The sequence below is a fragment of the Dendrobium catenatum genome, unplaced genomic scaffold (genome assembly GCF_001605985.2).
Source record: "Dendrobium catenatum unplaced genomic scaffold, ASM160598v2 original_scaffold_254917, whole genome shotgun sequence".
In the NCBI taxonomy this organism is placed as follows: Eukaryota; Viridiplantae; Streptophyta; class Magnoliopsida; order Asparagales; family Orchidaceae; genus Dendrobium; species Dendrobium catenatum.
The window spans coordinates 1,579,406-1,600,915 of NW_021573316.1; the positions used below are offsets into that span (position 1 = coordinate 1,579,406).

Below are 21,510 nucleotides of genomic sequence, written 5' to 3' on the forward strand. Positions count from 1 at the left end.
AAGATGGGAACTTACAATACTCCTTTGGTATAATAGAACCCTATTCTAACAACAAAATCGAACACATAGCTATCATTGCAATTCTACCACCTTATGCCTGGGTTTTATTAGCTAAAGTTTCTCTCACTTACTAAGCTTGGTATTCTCGATTTAGATATTTTATGTTTTATTGGGTTAAAATGCTCAATGCCTTGATCCTTTATTTTGATTCATTTATCATGCATAGTGAGTAAAAAACATCAATATTTTAATTGTTAATGTAAATGACCATGCTAGTGTTAGTCATAGCTACATTATTGCCTAAGATTATCCAAATAAGTCATTATAGCTAATAACCATCCCTAGTTTATTCTCCTAATTAGCTTAATTAAAGTCTTAATATAGTCCTTAAATTGGTATAACTAGGGTAAACCCAAGTTTGATCATGGACGCAATTAAACCTCTATGCTAATAGAGTACTTTATAAAATTCAAAGTCATATCATTAATCAATCAATAGTTTAGCATTTGACCACTATAGCAAGTCAAATCTCACCAAAAAAAAAATCAATCTTTCCTACCATACCTTGACTAGTGGATAGGGGAAAATTATATCTTATTTCGATGTCAATGTTCCAATGGTATTCAAATTAAACTCAATTGGTCATTTAATCGACTTAGGCCAACTCTAATCATTTATATTTATTTATAAAACATTCAAAATATATTAAAAAATCATTAACATACTTGTTAAAGTAAAATACATCTTTATAGAGAGAGAAAAAGAGAGAGGCTAAGCACCAAGTGCTTTTTTTTTACGAGTAAATACTGTTCTTAGGTCAGTGTAAATTCCGGTCGATCTAGCATGTAAACCACATCAATTTACATTGACCAACACTTAAGACTTTTACTGTTTACCCAGAAATTCAAGTCAAATAGCAGTGGGCAAGCGCCAAGTGCTTACTTGCGTAGAAGGGCAGTATGATTGGATTCGGTCCGTTGGCCTCGGCCCGTGTCGGCCCTACGGATCAGCGAACCAACCATTTAGTGGCACGTGCCAAACGCATTTTAGTCAACCTACATCGTTTCCTAACACTCGTTCGCCATTTTGGTAACCAGCTAGAAGTAGAAATCGTTTCCCTAGATTTTTAAATTTTTTGGGTCAACCATACATTCCACTGCAGATACGCACCATCTTCGTCTCCTTTAGCACTGCCTCCCCTCTTCATGTGGTTGAATTGTACCCTTTTCTTCAGAATATGTTTTCCTTTTTCTTAGGGATTTCAGGGGAATTTCGCAGTCAGTTCCTTGCAAATCTCGACTAATATCGGTGCAAAATTCTCATTTTTGTCGAAAAAATACATTTTTTAAATATTTCTAAGACAAAAACGGTAGATCCATTCCACTGTCTTACAGTCTTCGCAGGCGCGGCATTCCACAGATCTGCAAACTCCTTTCTTTAAAAGGTTAACCAAATCTCTCAAATACCCTATTTCTTTATTGTTATCAACTTCTTTGAGCAAATTCAAGGAACCAGTGAAGCCATCTCCGTTTAATTTTTTTCCTTTCTGTGAAAGAAAAAGAAACCAGTTGAAAATCTGTTTCTTCTTATCACCACATCAGATTCAGTCAACGCTTCTATACCAGCTTTTTAATGGAATACGTGCTACCATCTCAAATTTCTTCATCTGAGCACGTCACAGAAGATGAAAAGGAGCCTATAGTGTTCATTGATGGAGTGCCAAAGGAGAATGGATCTTATGGGCATGAATTTCTAGGTATTAGAGATTCAAAGGTTCAGCAGGTTGCTCATCTCCTATCGCCACTGACATGGTTTAGAGTTCTTTCGAATGAGACGCATTGGAGTTTTGTGTTTGGAGTCGTTGTAGTGTATGGAATCAGCCAGGGATTTGGAGGTGGAACATGGAAAGTTGCTATTGAATACTACTGGAAGGATGTGCAGAAGGTGCAGCCCTCAGCAGCACAGTTTTATCAGGGGATCATATCAATTCCATGGATTGTGAAGCCTCTTTGGGGTCTTCTAACAGATGTTCTACCAATGGCTGGGTACCGAAGAAAGCCATATTTCATTTTTGCAGGCAAGGGACATTTGTTTACTTCTGATCATTTTATTGTGCATATTTCTTATTTGTCACCTTATCTATCAACTTTAAATTGTTTAATACAGTAGTTGAAGTTGCTCAAGCATAACAGTGGTAATTGTTACTTACACCTGAAAATTGTTAAACTCCTTGAAAGAGGAGTTTAACAATTTATGTTACTAGTGAATGCCTTCATTAGTCTTTTGTGGAGGGTATAGTTTTCATGGATTAAGTCCAATTAATTTTATGTTATTTGTTAGAAATTAATGTTCATTGAATGTAATTACTTACGTAATTTAACTCTTTTTTGTTTTGCCTTTTTGAGAAAACGTAAAGAGAGTTTATAGAGTTAATTCGACAGATTGTTTGCTTACACTTATATATATATAATGGGGCATCTTCACTAACTTCCTAATGGAATAACGACCCCCCCCCCCTCCCCCTCCCCGCCCCGAAAAAAAAAAAACCAACTTTTGTAGTCTTGAATGGAGAATAGGATTCATGTATATTACACTTTTATATAGGCAAGCTAATTGTTGCCATAAAACGTAAAGCAATTTATAGTTGGAAACTACTGTGATGCATTATTGCATTTGGTCTAAAATTTAGCTGTCAGTATGCACTTGTATAGGCAATAAGCATGTTCTCTCTTATTGCAGCAAGAGGGCCACCTCCTTTTACTTCCTTCATAGGAAAAAGGAAAATAGAATCATATTAACTTACATTCCTCTTTGGAATGCTATACTTTTTATCATCCATATTGATATATGTCTTGAGAAGCAAAGATGAACACCAGGTGGTTGATTCGCGAAATGCTGGTTGACCATTACATGCACTCATTTTTTTGATAGAAAGGAAAATTTGACTAAGAAGTACAGTCAAACCTGAATAAGATATTATAATTAAGTAGGCAATCTTCAATTCATCTTTTGTGCAGGCCAACTGATGAATTTTATTTTGAAGTTTGAATTACTATCTTTTTTGTACAACATAATGAACCTGGAAGAATAGTTGTATCCTTTTCAATTGAACATATCTTATTAATTTCTCCTATAAATCTGGTGGATAAAATTAATGTTAAAGATTAGGAAGAATAAAAGAATTGGCCGAAATAAATATGAAAAGTTATGCAAAAAGATTTGTACAACATAGTTTTAATACCTTCATATTAACAAAATATAGAATGATTGATCGGGTGAGCTAGTTAGGAGGGATTGTTTGACTTTGGTGTTATCAAGACTATTTGGTTCAACCAACTGGTCATCAATCAGCCCAATTTAATTTTTTTTATGTTTTGTTTTGTTGATAGTAATCCTAGTCACTAATATGATTATTTATTATATGCCTAGTCATCAAGGGGTTCAACTCTTATAAATAGAACCCCCTCCAAATGTAAGCCGGTTTTTGAGAAGAAATAAATTTCAGAGATTTGTTTTTTATGTTCCTTGTGTTTTTCTATATCTTGGAATTTCTAGGTGGTGGCTGATTCACCCTTCCAGGCTCAACAATGATGTGATTTGGAAGCAAAAACAACAAATTAGATAAGAAGAAATTGCAGGAACACAAGTATGGGAGCTAATTTTTTATTACACCAACAATAACAAAAGATACAAATGATCTACAATTTGATAGGTAGATTGATCCTCGCACAAATCCTAGCTGCCACTAGGAACAACTTCAAATTGAATTACAACAAACACGATCTCATAATGAATGTAAAAAAAATCCAATTAATCATAATATAATTCTTCATACTTTACTCTCAAATCTGAATTCAAATCAGCCATCTTTTACTTATTAAAACATTTCCTAATTCAAATAAGTCATCTTTTCCTAAATTAAAACCTTTCTAAACAATCCCCCCTTGATTTCTTCTTCTTTCATAATAATAGCTCCCCTGAGCGCCACAAGGGGGGCTGAACTTCCCCTTCTTGCTGCCCTGGTTCTACCCAGCCACATGGCTAGTTCAACCTAGGTTGGGTCAGCCTGCTAGCTTGGTCTGAGCTAGGCGTATCAAACAACCAGGAAGACCCCTATTGAATATAACATATCTCCACGCCTTCTCCTCTATTGTCCAACCGCCTCAGCCAGAGGTTTTAGCCTCTCTTGAAGACTTGAACCATTCCACCATCAGTAAGAAACTCCTGTTAAAGCCCAACAGTCTGCCTCTTCTCTGTTCTACAGTACTGAATAGTGCAATTACAAGGTTGAGATCATTTCTAGACTTTAGCTAGGTATTTCTGCGTTCTAATTTCCAACCAAACTATTGCTAGAAGACCTTAGCCCTCCCCTCCTATTCTGCATCCTAGATGGCTTCCTTACAAGGATGAAATCATTTGCATCCTCTAGCACGATATTCTTGCTTGCTAAATTCCTGGTTTTAGTTTTTTCCCACTCTTTCTTGTGAAATTTCTGGTGTCATTTGGTATCAGAGCTCAGCAAGAAACTGCAATAATGCCACCAAGAAGGGGCAATCCAAGGCCAAATCAATACCTTCCGAAGAAGATTTACAATAAGAGATTCACCAACTTCAAGAAAGGCTTGCGGTGATGGAATTATGTCATACAACTGAACATCGGAATGAGGGATAACGTCAAGTAGAAGAGGAAAGTCCTTTTTACTAAGAAGCTTAAAGTGAAGAGGAAGAACTAGCTCTTTCCTATTATCGGCGAGAACCTAGAAGACCTTATCAAGATTTTGGAATTAAGATCGAGATTTCAGATTTTGAAGGAAGATTGGATCCAAATGAATCCTTTCATAGGCTACACATCGTAGAATGCATCCTTGAATACAAAGACGTTTCTCACGATCACATGGTTAAATTGGTAGGTATAAAACTAAAAGGCAATATCTCTTTGTGGTGGGAAAATTTAAAGCATTTAACGCAACGAGAAAGAAAAGAAATGCAATGAAAAATTCTTGCCTGCCCTTTACCACCAAGATATGATCCTCCGACTACACAATCTTTAACAACAAGAACTCTCTATGGAAGGATATGAGCTGAATTTTTAGAGCTGAAATGCAACTTGGTGGAGCTTGAAGAAAACACCATAGCTTGGCTTCATGGATGGTTAAAACATTTCATTGCCAATATGGTCCAACTACAATCATATTGGACAATATAAGATGTCATTAACCTTGCTCTTGAGGTAGAAAAGCAACAAAGAATAAGTAAAATCAATTTTAGCAAGCGATTAGGCTTGGAATAACTTTCGACACCCGCTCTCGTGGATGCTCAAAAACTAGAAAATACAGGAATACCTGCTGTTAGAATTTCAGCCCCTTTTCTAACTGAGGCTACCGCCTCTCTTCCCTCACATAAATGTTTTAACTGTCATAGTTTTGCACATATTGCAACCAACTGTCCTACGCTATGCATAATGATCATGATGGAAGAGGCACCAAGCAAAACCATCATTCCAACAGAATAAGAAGTTGACGAGGAAATAGAAAAATAACTCTTATATTTGGATGAAGGAGAATTGTTGGTGGTTTGACGTCTTTTAAATATCCAATATAAAAAGGAGATTGAATGGCTATGTCACAATATCTTTCGAACAAGATGCATCGTACATGACAAGATATGTAATTTGGTAGATATCAAAAGTTGTGAAAATGTTCAATTTTTCATTTGGGGCAAGCTACACGACAAGTTCTGTGTGATGTTGTTCTCATGGACACTTGTCACCTTCTTCTTGGATGCTCTTAGTAATATGAATGTCAAACTAAGTATGATGGGTTCTACAACACCTATAAAGAAGGACAATTAGTGGTACTTTTGCCTTCTAAAGAATAGAAACCATTAGAATCCAATCATGAAAATGTTGCCACAGTCTCTCTTCATACAAACTTACAAGGAAATCGATCAAAGGTTGGCTTCGGTGATTGTTGATCCGGAGCAGCACAAATCACTAACAGATGTTCAAGATCTTATCCAACAGTTGTGGCTTCAAATTATACTGATTATCTCAGCATATACATTGCCTCTTTCTAGAAAGAATTTTATAATGCTTCTTGCCATTTGTTGAGAATAGATACAAAGGACAGGGATCAAATAAGTATATCAAAAGAAGGGAGATGATCAAATTCTAATGTCATATGAAAGTGAAGAAGCAACTGGTATGATAAATAAAAAAAAATAAAAAATAAAAAAAAACTGGTATGATGTTTTTAACTTTTTTATGGGCAATTGGTAAGTTAAGATTAGAGAGTTCCTTAGCAAGTAGATGCTTAGGTGATCTAACAATGTAGATGAAGATGTTGATTTTGATGGAGGTTGACACTCTCAAGAGTAAACCTAAAAAGGTTAGATGTAGGAAAATGAGCCGCTAAAGGAATAGGAGGTGAAGATGATCTTGTGTCTTAGTATAATAATGAAATACTATAAATTGATAAGAAAATATGGGACATATAGAACTTTTGAATAAGATGGAGAGTTTGAGAGCCATAAATGGCTCTTTAAAAATTATAGAGTGGGAACCATCATCAATAATGTTATGTGATACAGAGTGTATAAAAAGAGATGAAAATAGGTGATGAGTACTAATCATATGAGAATAGACACTTGAATCTAAAACCCAACGTGTATCAATAGTACATTAATCGCATATCCAAATGAAGTGATAGCATAAGACGCAGAGGTTAATGCTTATGATCATACAAGTAGTTGATTATAGTGTCAAGGGATAGTGAACTGATCTGGATGAGGAGGCACAGGGAAGAGTTAAACTAAGTTGAAGTATGTTGAGTTGTGGAGGGAAAACTCAAGTATGGAGATGAAAAGTTTAGGCCTTGATAACTCATATAGTGAAGGCAGGCTGCATAAGTGGGCATAGGCGCATGCTAAGGCAAGGGGCATTGGTATACCAATGAGAAAGAATAACGACATGCATATGTCCAATGGAAGCGAGTGCAGGAAAGTGCTCATGAAGTAGATGCAATCAGGTGAGCTTAGGGCATGTGTCAACAAGCATGGATTCTATTGCTTAGGCAAGTGTCACTCTTTGGATGAGAGACAAGTGGGGTGGGGGAAACAATACTAGGAATTAGTCTAGCTTTGATACTATGTTGAAAAGATGAATTTGATTGTCATTAACTGACTATATTAGCCTATCCATAGGCGTATTGGTTGAACAAACAAGAACAACAACAACAAGCCTTTATCCCACTATGTGAGGCTAGCTACATGAATCTTTTTTCTCCATTGTGTTCTGTTAAGGGTCAAATTCTCATTGAAATCTAATTAAGAAATGTCATTTCTAATATTTTCTAACCAAGTCTTTTTAGGTTTATCTCTACCTTTCTTAATATAAGCTAAATCATTCATCTATTTGCCTAACCGGGTCATCAGAAGGCCACCGTTTTATGTGACCAAACCACCTAAGATGACTCTCTCTAATCTTATCTTCCATCGGAGCTACTCCAATCTTTTCACGTATATGCTCATTTTGTATCATGTCTTTAAGAGTAAATCCACTCATCCTACTTTCAGCGTATTGGTTGAATGGAATATAAATAAATAAAGACTAAGATCGATCATAATTAATGGTGGAATAAATTAATGCCATAAATTAGATATTCTTTTTTTATTATTCCCCCAAGGGGTTGCTTGTTTTGGTGAAAAAAGAATGCAAAGAAGGGGCTTGAAATTTTTGGTGTTTGGTTTGATGAAGAAGGAATGCAAAGTTTTTGATGAATACCTTTTTCACTATGTTGTTCATTTTTTATGCAATATTAAATTAGACGTTTTTTTGCCAATTTCACAAATATATCGCAAGTTGACTCTGCTATTGTTTCCAGCTACCTCAACCTCTCTCATCTCCACCACTACCTACCGCCATCTGCCTTGGCTCGCTGCTGCTATCCACCACAACCTTTGAAAGTTGTTACCACTTGATGTTGTTGTTACTCATCATCCGTATTGCACGTCGGCTGTAACTCAATGTCGCCTCCCACCACCTATTGTCGTTATTTCCGGCCACCAAACACTGCCATCATTAGGCTTTACACTGTTATCATTTTACTTCAAACCATACAAAAAGAAATTATAATGACTTACATTTATTTTACACTCATCCAAATAACTCCAGCATTTTAAATGCATTATAATCATTTTACATTGTATTACATTTTACTTTGCATTTCTTTTTTTAGCGATCCAACTACCTCTAAATAAGATCTTGGCAAGCCTATGAATCAGCTTGTATAGATTCCATATTGCTTTACTCCCATTTTCTTTTGAATTCCATTGTTTATTTTTGTACTATTGATTGAAGATTATTTCATTGCTTTGTTTTCTCATTTCTTATTTAATGCCATTTTGCTGTTCTTGTGTCCTTGAATTCTGTTTTTGAATTAGTGCTTCCTATCTCAACTCAACTAGCATATTATTGATTGAATGTTTGTATTATTCATGTAGGCCTTTTGGGAGTATTTTCAATGCTCACATTATCACTCCACAGCAAACTCCATGTTGTGTTTGCCTTGCTTGCAATGACTGCAGGAAGTGCAAGTGTAGCCATAGCAGATGTGACTATAGATGCCTGTGTTGCACAGAACAGTATTGCTAAACCATCCCTTGCTGCCGACATGCAAAGCTTATGTGGGTTAAGTGCCTCCATAGGAGCACTCATAGGCTTCTCATTAAGTGGGATACTTGTTCATGTCATGGGATCACAGGTTATCTTCTCAATGCATCACTATGGAAGCTACCTTCCCATTCAATTGTAGCGTGCATGTGATTAACATTCATAATTTTTGAACAAAATAAATATTAATTTTTTTTGTCTTCTTATGCATAAAGGCAGTAATTGGGTTGTTAAGTATCCCCTGTTTGCTGACCGTTTCAGTTGGAATATTGATTAAGGAGCCACATACCAATAGTTTTGCTTACAATGAGGTGAGACTTTCCCGTGTGTTCTTGTTTTGTTTTTTTTTTTTTTCCTCTTCTTAATGTTATTGTTTCTTCCTTGGCACAATCATTGATGTTTGAACAATCTGATCTCAGGTTCACAAGAAGTTTCTGCAAGTTGGTCAATCTATGTGGTCAACTTTGAAATGCCCTCAAGTTTGGAGGCCATGCGTATACATGTATATTACACTTGCCTTGAGCCTTAATATTCAAGAAGGGATGTTTTATTGGTATACAAATCCTAAAGCAGGTCCTGCTTTTTCTCAGGTAACTACCAAAACTTGGGTTTAAAGCATGCAAAACATAGATATCCACTAAATTAAACCCATGATGGACCGGCCAATTTGATTGGGAGGAAACTATGAAGTTTCTTAATCAAGAGGGAGCTATTTATGAAGGTTCTTAATCAAAGGGGATTATTTAGGAATGTTTTAATTACAATTGAGATGAAATTTTTTTGGGCAAGAGATCTATTATGAATTCAAAATCTAAGTGGGAATTATTTAGGGAAAAACAAGAATTGAGGGATTGTTTTGGAAAGTTTTAATTACAATTGGGAGGAAATTAATTTGGAAATAAATCTAATTTGAATTATAAATATGATAGGAAATTATTTAGGGAAAGGGGGCTGATTTGGGAGGGAATTATGAGAGCCTATTTAAGACTAATAATAGGATAATTTCAGGAGGATATTATGGGAGTTTGCTGAATTTAGTTTATTCTTAGGTTATTTAGGCTCTGGCCAGCTGCTAGGGATTTGGGAGATCCGGATCTTCCTCTCCAATTGAAGATCCAGTTGTATCTTGCATTCTCTTTATAATTTTGTTGACCTCTAATTAACCACAGCCGTTACCGGGCCATGTTGAAAAACTTAATCAGCTAAAGGGCAAGTTACTTGTGATGCTAGAGCATGACAAGAAGTTTGTCAGCATGATTATACTTACATAATAGAGCCTGACCTAGTGCAGTATCCAATAAGTATTGAGTTTTATATTTCAATAATTTCGACAGGAATAATAAACCCAAATAACAATTTACATAGTTCAAAGCAACTTGCAGAAAAACTAAAGACACGGATGTCTCCCTCTTCCCTAATTTGTAAATCACAATTTTGGACCTCTCACAAGAAAAAGCACAAGGATGAATCATTCAGTCTCCCTAGCTGTTAAAGTATGAACATGAAGTGACCAGTTTGTTATCATGTTGAAGATAACCCATTATTACTCTAGGACCAATTAAATGGAATGTTGATTTGTAAAAATTTTTGTATTTCACTTGCTGATTTTTGTGAAAAATGCATTCACTTCCTATCAACACAATACTGAATTCTGCAGGAAACAGTTGGATTTATCTTCTCTATTGGATCAATTGGTTCTCTTCTTGGTGTACTGCTTTACCAAAATCTTCTCAAGGACTTTCAATTTCGCAGCATGCTTTTTTGGGTCCAGCTGCTTACTAGCTTTGTTGGAATGCTGGATTTGGTGCTGGTACTCCGTCTGAACTTGAAGCTTGGGATTCCTGACTATTTCTTTGTTGTCGTAGATGAGTGTGTTTCTCAACTGATTGGTCGTATCAAATGGATGCCTCTTCTTGTGCTGAGCTCCAAGCTTTGCCCCTCAGGTATCGAAGGAACTTTTTTTGCATTGCTCATGTCTATTGATAATGTGGGCTTGCTCTCATCATCATGGGGTGGTGGGCTATTACTTCGTCTCTTAAATGTCACACGCACTAAATTCGGTAATCTTTGGACCGCAATTTTGATCCGCAACATAATGAGATTGTTGCCACTGTCTTTGTTATTTTTGGTCCCCAAAAGTAATCAGAATTCAAATATTCTTCCTCCTGAAATGCTAATGGAAAATGAAAGCTCAACAATACTAAAGAAGCAGATGTTGAATTGGCATCTCTGGTCAACAGCTCCTAGCGGTGTTTATCTTTTTTTGGAACAAATGAAGTCTTTCGTCGAGTATAACTGGTATGAGCTTCTTATGTAATTAGTTGCAGCCTGAGTTATAAAATGTCCTTGATGCACTTCTAATGTTTCTGGGGCTCTAGATCCAGCTACAAGAACAATCACTGTTCTTTTTCAATTTTACACACACTTTAGTATTATCGTTGTGGATCATTTACCACTTAAAAGATTGTCCATGCATCTTGGTAGGATGCCAAGTTCATGTGAAGTACCAATATTTACATGTAGCGGAAATTCTTTATTTTTTATTCATGGAGAAAGGCCACATTGTTGATGCATGAACACAATGTATAATTCAAATATCACATTTTAATCCTTTCAAGTTTGACCTTTTTTTTTGCTTTATATAAACGACTGTAGTATGCAAGTCTTAAATTTTGAAGAAATGAAATATCAATTTTTTTTTTCAACTTTTGATTTAGTCTAGTATTGGTTTTGCAATATTCTGAATTTGTAGGTAGATCTACAAGTTGATTAAGATCCTTGGTCTCCTATATTGGTCAAAAAAAATTTCTACATGAAGGCTAAATTTATAAATATGAAGGAGAAACGAGGGTGATGGTTGTGTACAATTGCGTTAGAACCATTGTCTTTTTATCCCAATATTTGTCATTAGTTACTTTTGATGGCGTGCTTATGAGGAAGGAGTTGTGATCTTTATTAAAAGTACTAGTTTAGCAGGTTTGTTAATAGTGGACTTTAAGAATTTGTTAGGTTGTCTTTGTTATGATCAAGAGGTCAATGAATTGATTGAATTTATTATGATCAAGAGTTCAATGAATTGATTGACTTTATTATGATGAAGAGGTCAATGAATTGATTGACTTAGGCTTCTGATAGGAAATACTTGAGTTCGCAAGCAAACCTAATCGAAATCGGAGTGGAAAACAGCAGGAAAACTGCTGTTTTCAGCAGGGGACAGCAATCACACAGGGAAAACAGCGAGAAATCTGAGAGAAAACTCAAGTAGAGACTGGTATTTCACTAGACGATGAAGTAAAATAGCAAAGATACAATTGTTCTTCAATCCGAGAGGAAGAACAACTCTCCAAATCTCCGGCAACGCCAAGAGGCCAAAGCAAAAGAGCCCTAGATCTCAAATTACAATTCAAATTTATAAAACCTAATTCTAGTATTAGCCCCTAATTAAAGCAAAAGGATTCATACAAAATCCCTAAACAACCCTCCTATTCAAAATTTCCCTCCAACAAGTGGTTATGCAAGCTGGAGCCCACCATGGCTTTCGTCCCCTCCTTGTTTGGTCATTGGTTCCGTCTGGCATAGACCCGGACCGGTCCAGCCGGCCCCTCCTGGGCCGACCTAACAGTACTCCCCTCCCAAAAACTCACCTTGTCCTCAAGGTGAAAGTACGGGAACTTCTGCTTCACAATCTCATAGGGCTCCCAAGTGGCCACGTAGTCGGGGAGATCCTTTTATTTGATCAACACCTATTTGTTTCCCTTTTTATCCAACTTTACCCCTTCAGCTCCACTAGTTCCATGACCACCTCCAAATCCTCTGTCAATGATGCTAGTAATTCAGCATTGGCTGCATGTTCTCCTAATGCTCTCCTCAGCTGTGACACATGAAACATCGGGTGTATGGTAGCGGAGGAGGGTAACTTCAGATGATACGCTACTGCTCCAATCTTACCCAAGATCTCATAGGGACCGGACCAAAGTACCTTGGGGCCAATTTCTCGTTCCTCCTGTTAGCCACTGATTTATGCCTATAGGGCCTTAGCTTCAAGTACACCTTCTCCCCCACTTCATATTGTATGTCTCTCCTGTGTGTATCTGCTCCCTTTTTCATGATTTGTTGTGCTCTTCCCAGATGTTTCTTGAACTCCTACAACACCTGGTCTCCTTCCTCTAGGTATTGTTCAACTAAAGAGATAGGTGTACTTCCTCTCCTATAGTGCACTAAGTGTGGGGGGTCCCTCCCATACAACACTTTGAATGGGGTCATCTGAGAAGCAGAATGGTAGGAGGTATTGTACCAGTACTCAGTCCATGGTAGCCACTTTGCCCACATTCGCGGGGTTTCAGAAGCAAAACACCGCAAATAGGTCTCCAGACTCTGATTCACCACCTCTGTTTGCCCATCTGTCTGTGGGTGGTAGGCGGTGCTCCTCTTAAGGACAGTGCCCTGCATCCTGAATATCTCTCTCCAGAATTGGCTAAGGAATACTTTGTCTCGATTAGATACAATCGAATCAGGAATTCCATGCAGTCTCACAACCTTCCTGATAAATGTTGCTACTACTGACACTACGGTGTAAGGATGTCGTAAGAGGATGAAGTGTGCATATTTGTTAAGTTGTCGATGAAATCCATGGACACTTCCTCCCAAACTCTGTTTGAAAGTGTCAATGGTTGTAGTAATCCTTCTGGAGCCATGGACATGTATTTATTTCTTTGGCACACCTCGCCACCATCTCCTCAACATCTTATGCATCCCCTTCCAATAGAGTTCCGTTGCCAGCCTCCTGTGTATCTTCTGAACTCCTGAATGGCCTCCAACTACGCTGCCATGGAACTTCTGCAACAAGTGGGGAATATGTATGGAGGTCCGTAGCATCACAAACCTCCCTTGATACAATAGTCTCTCCCCCTCAATGCAGTAACCAGGATGGCTACTCTTGTCTTTCCTCAAGTCCTCCCTGATCTTTCTCAGTTCTTCATTCAGCATGCTTTCTTCCTTAATGGCCCCCCAGTCGACCATCAATGGTACAAACACTGCCAACTCTTGGAGCTCCCCCACACACCTGGACAAAGCGTCAGCTGCTTTATTTTCCATGCCTGGCCTGTACTGGATCTTGAAATCATAGCCCAATAGTTTGGATAGCAATCGCTGATGCTCCTCAGTTACCATTCTTTGCTCCAAGAGATACTTTAAGCTCCTATGATCAATTCGAACAACGAAGTGTCGACCAAAAAGATTGGGGCGCCACTTCTGAATCGCCAAAACAATGATCATCAGCTCCCTCTCGAACACTGACTTCATTCTTGCCCTGGTTGATAGCACTTGACTGAAGTATGCTATAGGCCTGTGGTTCTGCATCAACACTTCCCCCAACCCATATCTTGAGGCATCGGTCTATACTATAAAGACCTGGGTAAACTCTGGAAAAGCTAAAACATGAACAGTCATCATGGCTTCCTTTAACCTCTCAAAGGCCTTGGTCGCTGCCTCTCCCCATGAGAAATTGTCTTTCTTCAGCTACTCAGTCAAAGGCCATGCAATGGTACCGTACCCCTTTACAAATTTCCTGTAATACCCAATCAAGCCTAGGGAACCCCTCAACTCCCTTATGTTCCTAGGCAGTGGCCATTTCTGCATTGCCTCAATTTTAGTTTGATCACCACCACTCTTTATTGGGATACCACATGCCCCAAGTACTCCACACTTGCCTGAGCAAAGCTGTACTTCTTCAGGTTGGCCTTCAACTAATGCTCTTGAAGCACTTCTAAGACCACTCTCAAATGTTCCAAGTGCTCCTCCACGGTCTTGCTGTACACCAGGATATCGTTAAAAAAGACCAGGACAAACTTCCTGAGGTGCTGCTTGAATATCCTGTTCATTAAAGATTGAAAAGTTGCAGGAGCGTTAGTTAATCCAAAGGGCATTACCAGAAATTCATAATGCCCCTCATGTGTCCTGAATGCTATGTTTGGAACATCTGCCTCCCTCATTCTGATATGGTGGTATCCGAATTTTAAGTCCAACTTGGAAAACATAAGTGCCCCATATAGCTCGTCCAAGAGCTCATCAATCATCGGAATTGGGAACTTGTCTGGTACATTGCTCATATTCAGAGCCCTGTATTCCACACAGAATTTTCAACTCCCATCATTCTTCTTGACCAGGAGAATTGGACTAGAAAAAGGGTTAGCGCTGGGTCTGATGATCCCCACCTCCAGCTTTTCTTGGATCAACTTCTCAATCTTATCTTTCTGAATCTGTGGGTAATGGTAAGGGCGGACGCTGATCGGTGTCTCCCCTTCTTTCAAAGTAATGGCATGCTCCAACTCCCTCTGAGGAGGTATACTCTGGGGAGGTTGAAAAACCTCGCTGAACTGGTCTATGAGCGGCTGCACTAAAGATGGAACATTATCTTCTTCCTCTAGTCTGACCCCTTCTAGGCGGTGCAACTCCACTAAGTAGTCTCCTCCCTCCTCCTGAATGGTTATGATTAGGGATTTGAGAGAAACCCCAGCCTTGGTCAGCCCAGCATCACCCTAAATCATTCTCTTTCTTCCCCCCATCATCAGCTCCATCCTCATTGTTCCCCAATTGATCTTGGTCTCCCCCAATATCTGCAATCACTTCATCCCCAGGATGACGTCAGTTCTCCCCAATTCCAAGAGAAGGAAGTCCTCCCTCACTTGGATCCCCTGAATCTTCAGCACCACCCCTCTACAAACTCCTCTACCCATTTCCACCTTCCTTGTGCCCATCATCACCCCATAGCCTCCGGTATCCACTAACTTCATCCCCAACAGCTCAACGATCTAGTTGGAAATGAAATTGTGGGTTGCCCCACTGTCAATTAACTCCACCACCTCACAATCAGCTATCTCTCCTTTCACTTTTATAGTGTGACTCGGAGTGAATCTCACCACAGAGTTCAGAGAGACTTCTGCCACTTCCAGGTGCAACTTCTCCTCCTCCTCTCCAGATTTGCTCCCACCTCCCTCCTCGTCTTCCTCGTCTTCATAGATAAGGAGAACCTGAAGAGTTCGATCCTTGCACCTATGCCCCGGCATGTACTTCTCATCACATCTGAAGCACAACCTCTTTGCCCTCTTATCCTGCATCTCCTTCTTTGTCAGCTTTTTTGAACTATCCCCCATTTCCCCCTCCAGTTTTCTTCTTTGGTGCTTCCTTCAGACCCCCTGGCGCTGCCCCTTTTTGATGGTAAGAATGTGGTAGTCATCTTGTATGACCCCCTGAATAGTTCCCTCGAGTTCCTCTTTCTGATTTCTTTTGCTCTTCCACCAACTGTGCCAGCTCCATAGCCTTTCCTAGGTTCCTCGGCTCCAGCACCCTAACTGTTGTTCGTATCTCAGGTTTAAGCCCCTTCATGAAGTTCTCTTCCAGGGCTGACTCTGAAATGTGATCCAATCTGCTAGTCAAGTACTCAAACTTGTCTCGGTAGTCTGCCATAGTCCCCTCCTAAGTCAAAGCAAAGAATTGTTCATAGAAGTCTCCTCCCCCATCTTCTCGAAAACGCTCCAATAAGCAATCTTTGAACTCCCTCCAGCTCCGGATGGGCTCCCTTCTGTCACGCCATTGATACCATGCCAAGGCTTTTCATTCCAAACACAAACCCGCCGCTGTCAGCTTCTCATCCTATGTCAACCCGTTGACAGCAAAGTATCACTCCACCTTGTAGATCCAGCCATGGCCATCTTCACCCTCAAAGACGGGCATCTTCAGCTTCCTCACCTGTGGGTCTCCCCCGTTTCCTTTGAATCCTACATAACCTCCCATTCCTCGAAGAAGAGGTGCTCCCAAACTGTCACGATCTTCCCTTCGGCGATTATACCCGAACCCTTCATCGTATTCCCCTCTTCTCCCTTCAAAATCAGCACCCCGGCGATGAAATTCTTCCATTCTCCCGACGACATCAGCACCCCTCCGGTCATTTCCCAAACTCATCTCCTCTCTAGAAAGTAGCTCTAAAGGTGGCATGTCGTCCTTCCCCTTAATGACCTCCACTTTTGGATTTCTCCTCCCCCTAAACGGGTTCGGATTCCCTCCTACACCATGGCCTCCGGTGGTCTCTCATGCTTCTGATGTCGTAGGATTGCTCTTCAACTCCTGCAGTTTCTTCAACATCTCTTCCATCACTGTGAATTTCCCTTCGATCCTTTCATTGTTGGAGGTGATTTGGTTTTGAAAATAAAAAAATTTTCCCTCCAAATCTGACTTTAGTTGACCAATCTCACCTTCCAAGACCTCTACCTTCTTCCCAGCCATCTATCTTCCTAACAGTCACGAAGATCTTCTTCCGGAAAACAAAAATCTGCTGAAATGTCAGGATTTCAGCTGCTAACGGTCCCAAAACGACGCTATGATACCAATTTTGATAGGAAATACTTGAGTTCGCAAGTAACCTTAAGGAATACTTGCGTTCGCAAGCAAACCTAATCGAAATCGGAGTGGAAAACAGCAGTAAAACTGCTGTTTTCAGCAGGGGACAGCAGCCACACAGGGAAAACAGCGAGAAATCTGAGAGAAAACTCAAGTAGAGAGTGATATTCAACTAGACGATGAAGTAAAATAGCAAAGATACAATTGTTCTTCAATCCGACTATCCGAGAGGAAGAACAACTCTCCAAATCTCCAGCAACGCCAAGAGCCCAAAGCAAAAGAACCCTAGATCTCAAATTACAATTCAAATTCAAGATAAAACCTAATTCTAGTATTAGCCCCTAATTAAAACAAAAGGACTCATACAAAATCCCTAAACAACCCTCCTATTCAAAATTTTCCTCCAACAAGTGGTTTAATGCAAGCTGGGGCCCACCATGGCTTATGCCCCCTCCTTGTTTGGTCGCTGGTTTCGTCTGGCATAGACCCGGACTGGTCCAGGTTGGACCGGTCCAGCCGGCCCCTCCTGGGCCGGCCTAACAGCTTTGTTTGGGGCGGCTTTCTTAATGCCTTCTAAAGCAACTTCCTAATACAAAAATTTTTAGTTCAAGAAATTTTTGTACTAGAAAGCTGTTTTGGAAAGCAGTAAAAAAGTCATTCCAAATGAAACCTTAATATGAAGACAAGGTTGACTTCCATTTGTGGGATTTGCACTAGTAGAGAGAGAGACTTTAGACTTGATAAATTTTTTAGGAATATAAAAGTAGCCTAAAGTATAATAATTTCAAGGAGAGTAAACTCTTTCTACTGATCCATCATTAGTGGGTTGGACTTGCGAGTTGTAAACTTCTTTCCCTCTTTTATAAAGATTTATTTTTGTTCCCTCTTAGATTAGCAAGCATTATATCTATCTTTATATAGAGATTTCCTAGGTTATAGGATTATCATCAACAAGTAACATTAGAGGTTGTATCTGCTTAGCCTTCTCTCTTTTGGCTTCTCTTTAAAGGCAAATTTTTCAATAGCTTTGATCTAAATTACAAGACTTGAGCTTGATGTGTTAATAATACATGACATGATGAAAAAAGTTTAAAAAACTGCTTCTATTATGAATTAACGCTGCTGCAGTAGAAATTTCATGAGCAGACTGCACAGATTTCATCTACAATTCCTTGCAACCTTGATCATATATATTTTGCCTAATCCAGAAACTATGAAGCTTAATGTGGAAACCAAGAAACCAACCAAAGGTACTTGCATATATAAAATGTGCACAATCTGTTGTATAATCTCCTCTAATTTACCCTCCTGTTTTTGCTATAGCCAGCCACAAGTTTCTTCTGCAAACCCCAATCTTGATCCTAGAGTATCATAGATCACTCTCAGATTCTTCTGCTGATAATTCCCAATAATACCAACTTCATCTTCATATGTTAGGCTTGCTAGAGCCAAACAAACCTGGGAAGCATCTTCCTTAACGTAGTAGAACATTCCATTGACATCCACATCCACTTCCACTCCACCTTCAAACACAAACTTCATTGTAGGAATGCTCACTTCCCTTAAACCAGCCAAGTTAAAGCAAGTATCTAATATTGAATAGCCGGGAGCCACTAGGTACTCTGAAAACTGCCTCATGAACTCATCCCTCAAAGCTATGTAAATCGAAGGAACAAGCCTAGTAATCGCCGTTCCCGAATCGATAAGAACTTTGCCGTTATAAAATCCTGAAGCTTGTAGAGCCACTGCACCAATGCTTATTCCTGTAAGGTTAAGAAAGTAAAAGGGTGATTCTGGAGGATCCAGAATCATTCTTGTGTAACTCACAGGAGTGTTATTCTTAAAAATGGAGGGGTCACCTCCAAGAACCAGGGATCCTGATGAATCATACTCTCTTGGAGGCAGACAGTAGGAAAAAATTCCTCCAAATTGAAATATAGTTTGTGATATCAATGATAATTGTGTCCTTCCCAGGCCCATCAAACCTGAAGTCCCTCCGAACAGTCCATAATTACTTTGACCGCAACCAAATACAAATCCATCAATGATAGTTCCTGCAAGATCAATTTGCTCCCAGCCAAGCACTCCACTTGTGTGAGATCCATCTCCATAGCTGAAAGAGTAGTTGCAGCTAGGTTGATCTGAGCCACAGAAAGAAGATATTCCAGTTGCTATTTGAACTGAACTGCAGGTAGGTGAGTTGCATGGTATTTGCTGATAGGATTGAGAGGTGGAGGGATTGAATATTGGATCTTGTTGGTTGTAGCATGAGCTGCAGGGTTGGCATTGAACCCATGTTAGGTCGCTTCCAGTGTCAACGATCACAGTCATTTCGTTGTTCCCGAGCTTGATTGAGACTATGTAATTCAGTGTCTGGAGCTTAGCTCCAGATGTTATTGGGATTTGAGATTCTGATAGAACTGTCTTTGGGCTTCTTGAATCAAAGTTTTTTATTCTGTGATACAAGGATGAGATTCTAGAATTGTCAGATTCGATGATCTTCATTAGTTTGTCTTCTCTTGTTGAGAATGAAGTGGTACAGGAGCTATGATGCTTTACTTCCAGTATTGTTGCACCCTTCTCTCTTCCTGTGGCTCATGTGTTAGTATGGAAAATAAGTTATGGGTTGTTTTGTCAATTTTTATAATAACCATTGACATACTATTTTCTATTTTTATTATGCTTCCTACTATCTGCACTGATGATAAAAACACCTTTGATTTCGCATTTAAATCAGTTTTATGTGAAAGTTGTCTAGCTTTTTGTTAGTCTCCTGTCACTTTCTTCTGCAGTAAAATCAAAGTATATTAAGGATTCGTTTGGGACGGCTTTTTTACTGCTTCTTAAATCAATTTTTTAGTACAAAAATTTTAATTTTTGTACTTAAAAGTTTATTTAAGAAGCATTAAAAAAACCGTCCCAAATGAAATCTAAGTGTTTTGGAATTTGCTTCTGTTTGTCTATGTGAGCAGAGAAAGTAGCAAAAATTACAGAAACATAGGAATTAAAATGAATAAAACTGGAGAAGCAAGTGTTTGTGGTACATTATTTGTAATTCTAACCACTACATATGAAAACTGAATGAATTCCTTGAACAACAAATCTAGAAATACTTATCAGTAAATACATTTACTTGATCTCTTAGGCAAACAGTACTGGGAGGCTCTCTCCTCTCCCAATCCCACTTTCTGCAAATACAGAACTATCTTCTCCTCCTTACCAGCAACGCCAACCACCATGAACAGAAGCAAAAGGGAGCAGCAACAGAGCGACAGCAAGTGTTCTGCCATTGAAAAGAGAGGGATCTAAGGTGGAAGGAGGGAAGAGTCGGCTGGTGGAGAGGAAGGGGAAGAGAAACGGGGGAGGAGAGAGAAATGATGGAGATAGAGAAAGCAGAGATTCTTAAAATCGATGGATTTTGTGATGAGAACAACTGAGAAGAGGCTGGCTTACTCTGGACCCACTCAGTGCATGAGAAATTATTGGACCTTCACGTGCATGTCCTCTGTGATGCAGAGTCAGTGAAAAAACTGATTAAATTTTTTATCCAATAGATCTGAAAGCTACTAAAATTTTTATGGTTTGAGATAGTTTTTTTTTTTATTTTCTTAAATCAGTTTTTTAATATAAAATTTTTAATTTTTTACTTAAAATGCTGCTTTAAGTAATAAGAAAGACGTAAATATAACTAATTCATCTCTTCTTTTTCTTCTTCATTTTTAGTTGGGAAGAATTTGCATAAACATTATAGAATTTTTTTCGTATTTATTTTAATTTAAATTTTTTATTTAGAAAATATTTAAAACTTTAAATTATATAAAATATATCATTGATATTAGTTTTTTTTTTAATGTGAAAATATAACTTTTCATGTGTTTGTTTTGATGTGCTTGAGATAATAAAATTTTACATAGATAAAAATAAAAATTTATATAATAAATATTTAAATAAATAAAATTTATATGTTATGTCAGTAAATTTACCTTTTTTATCAGCTAATCTATAAAAGTATTTAGTCTTTAGTTGTGGATTAAATCATACAAAGATCAATGAAAAATTATATCTCCTTCAAATTTATTTATATTTAAATAATTAAGTAAAAATGCAGTCACATTTTTTTATTAAAAACTTTAATATAATTGATTGATAATCCTACTTATTTACTTAATTAAATATGAGAAAAAATAAGTTAAATTAGATTTAAATTAAATATAAACAGTTCTAATCCATTGAAATTAATGAGTGAATGAGACTCATCTCGGTGAAATTTCAAATGATTTTTATAATAGTAGATATGATGTCATATTAAATGTTTTTTTGTAGAAGTAGATGTGACACCTTTAAGCTAATTACTTTGTATCCAACTTGTCTTATTCCTCTGATAAATCTTCTTTTGTATATTACAACTAAACTATTTCTCTCAAAGCCCTTTCATTTCAACATTAAGTA

General features: G+C 38.1%; 2 protein-coding genes across 2 annotated transcripts; one reads left to right on the plus strand and one right to left on the minus strand.

The window, feature by feature from the left end:
* Positions 1 to 979: 979 nt before the first annotated feature.
* On the plus strand, positions 980 to 20,607 carry LOC110103530 (probable folate-biopterin transporter 2). The gene is made up of 7 exons (XM_020832288.2): positions 980 to 1,444; positions 1,602 to 2,077; positions 8,499 to 8,758; positions 8,883 to 8,978; positions 9,087 to 9,257; positions 10,325 to 10,965; positions 20,207 to 20,607. The coding sequence occupies exons 2-7, from the start codon at positions 1,633 to 1,635 to the stop codon at positions 20,352 to 20,354; spliced, it is 1,761 nt and encodes a 586-aa protein (XP_020687947.1). The 5' UTR covers positions 980 to 1,444; positions 1,602 to 1,632; the 3' UTR covers positions 20,355 to 20,607.
* Positions 18,171 to 19,649, minus strand: LOC114579033 (aspartyl protease family protein At5g10770). The gene has a single exon (XM_028692701.1). It carries the CDS (start codon positions 19,564 to 19,566, stop codon positions 18,379 to 18,381), a length of 1,188 nt encoding a protein of 395 aa, XP_028548534.1. The 5' UTR covers positions 19,567 to 19,649; the 3' UTR covers positions 18,171 to 18,378.
* Positions 20,608 to 21,510: the final 903 nt, after the last annotated feature.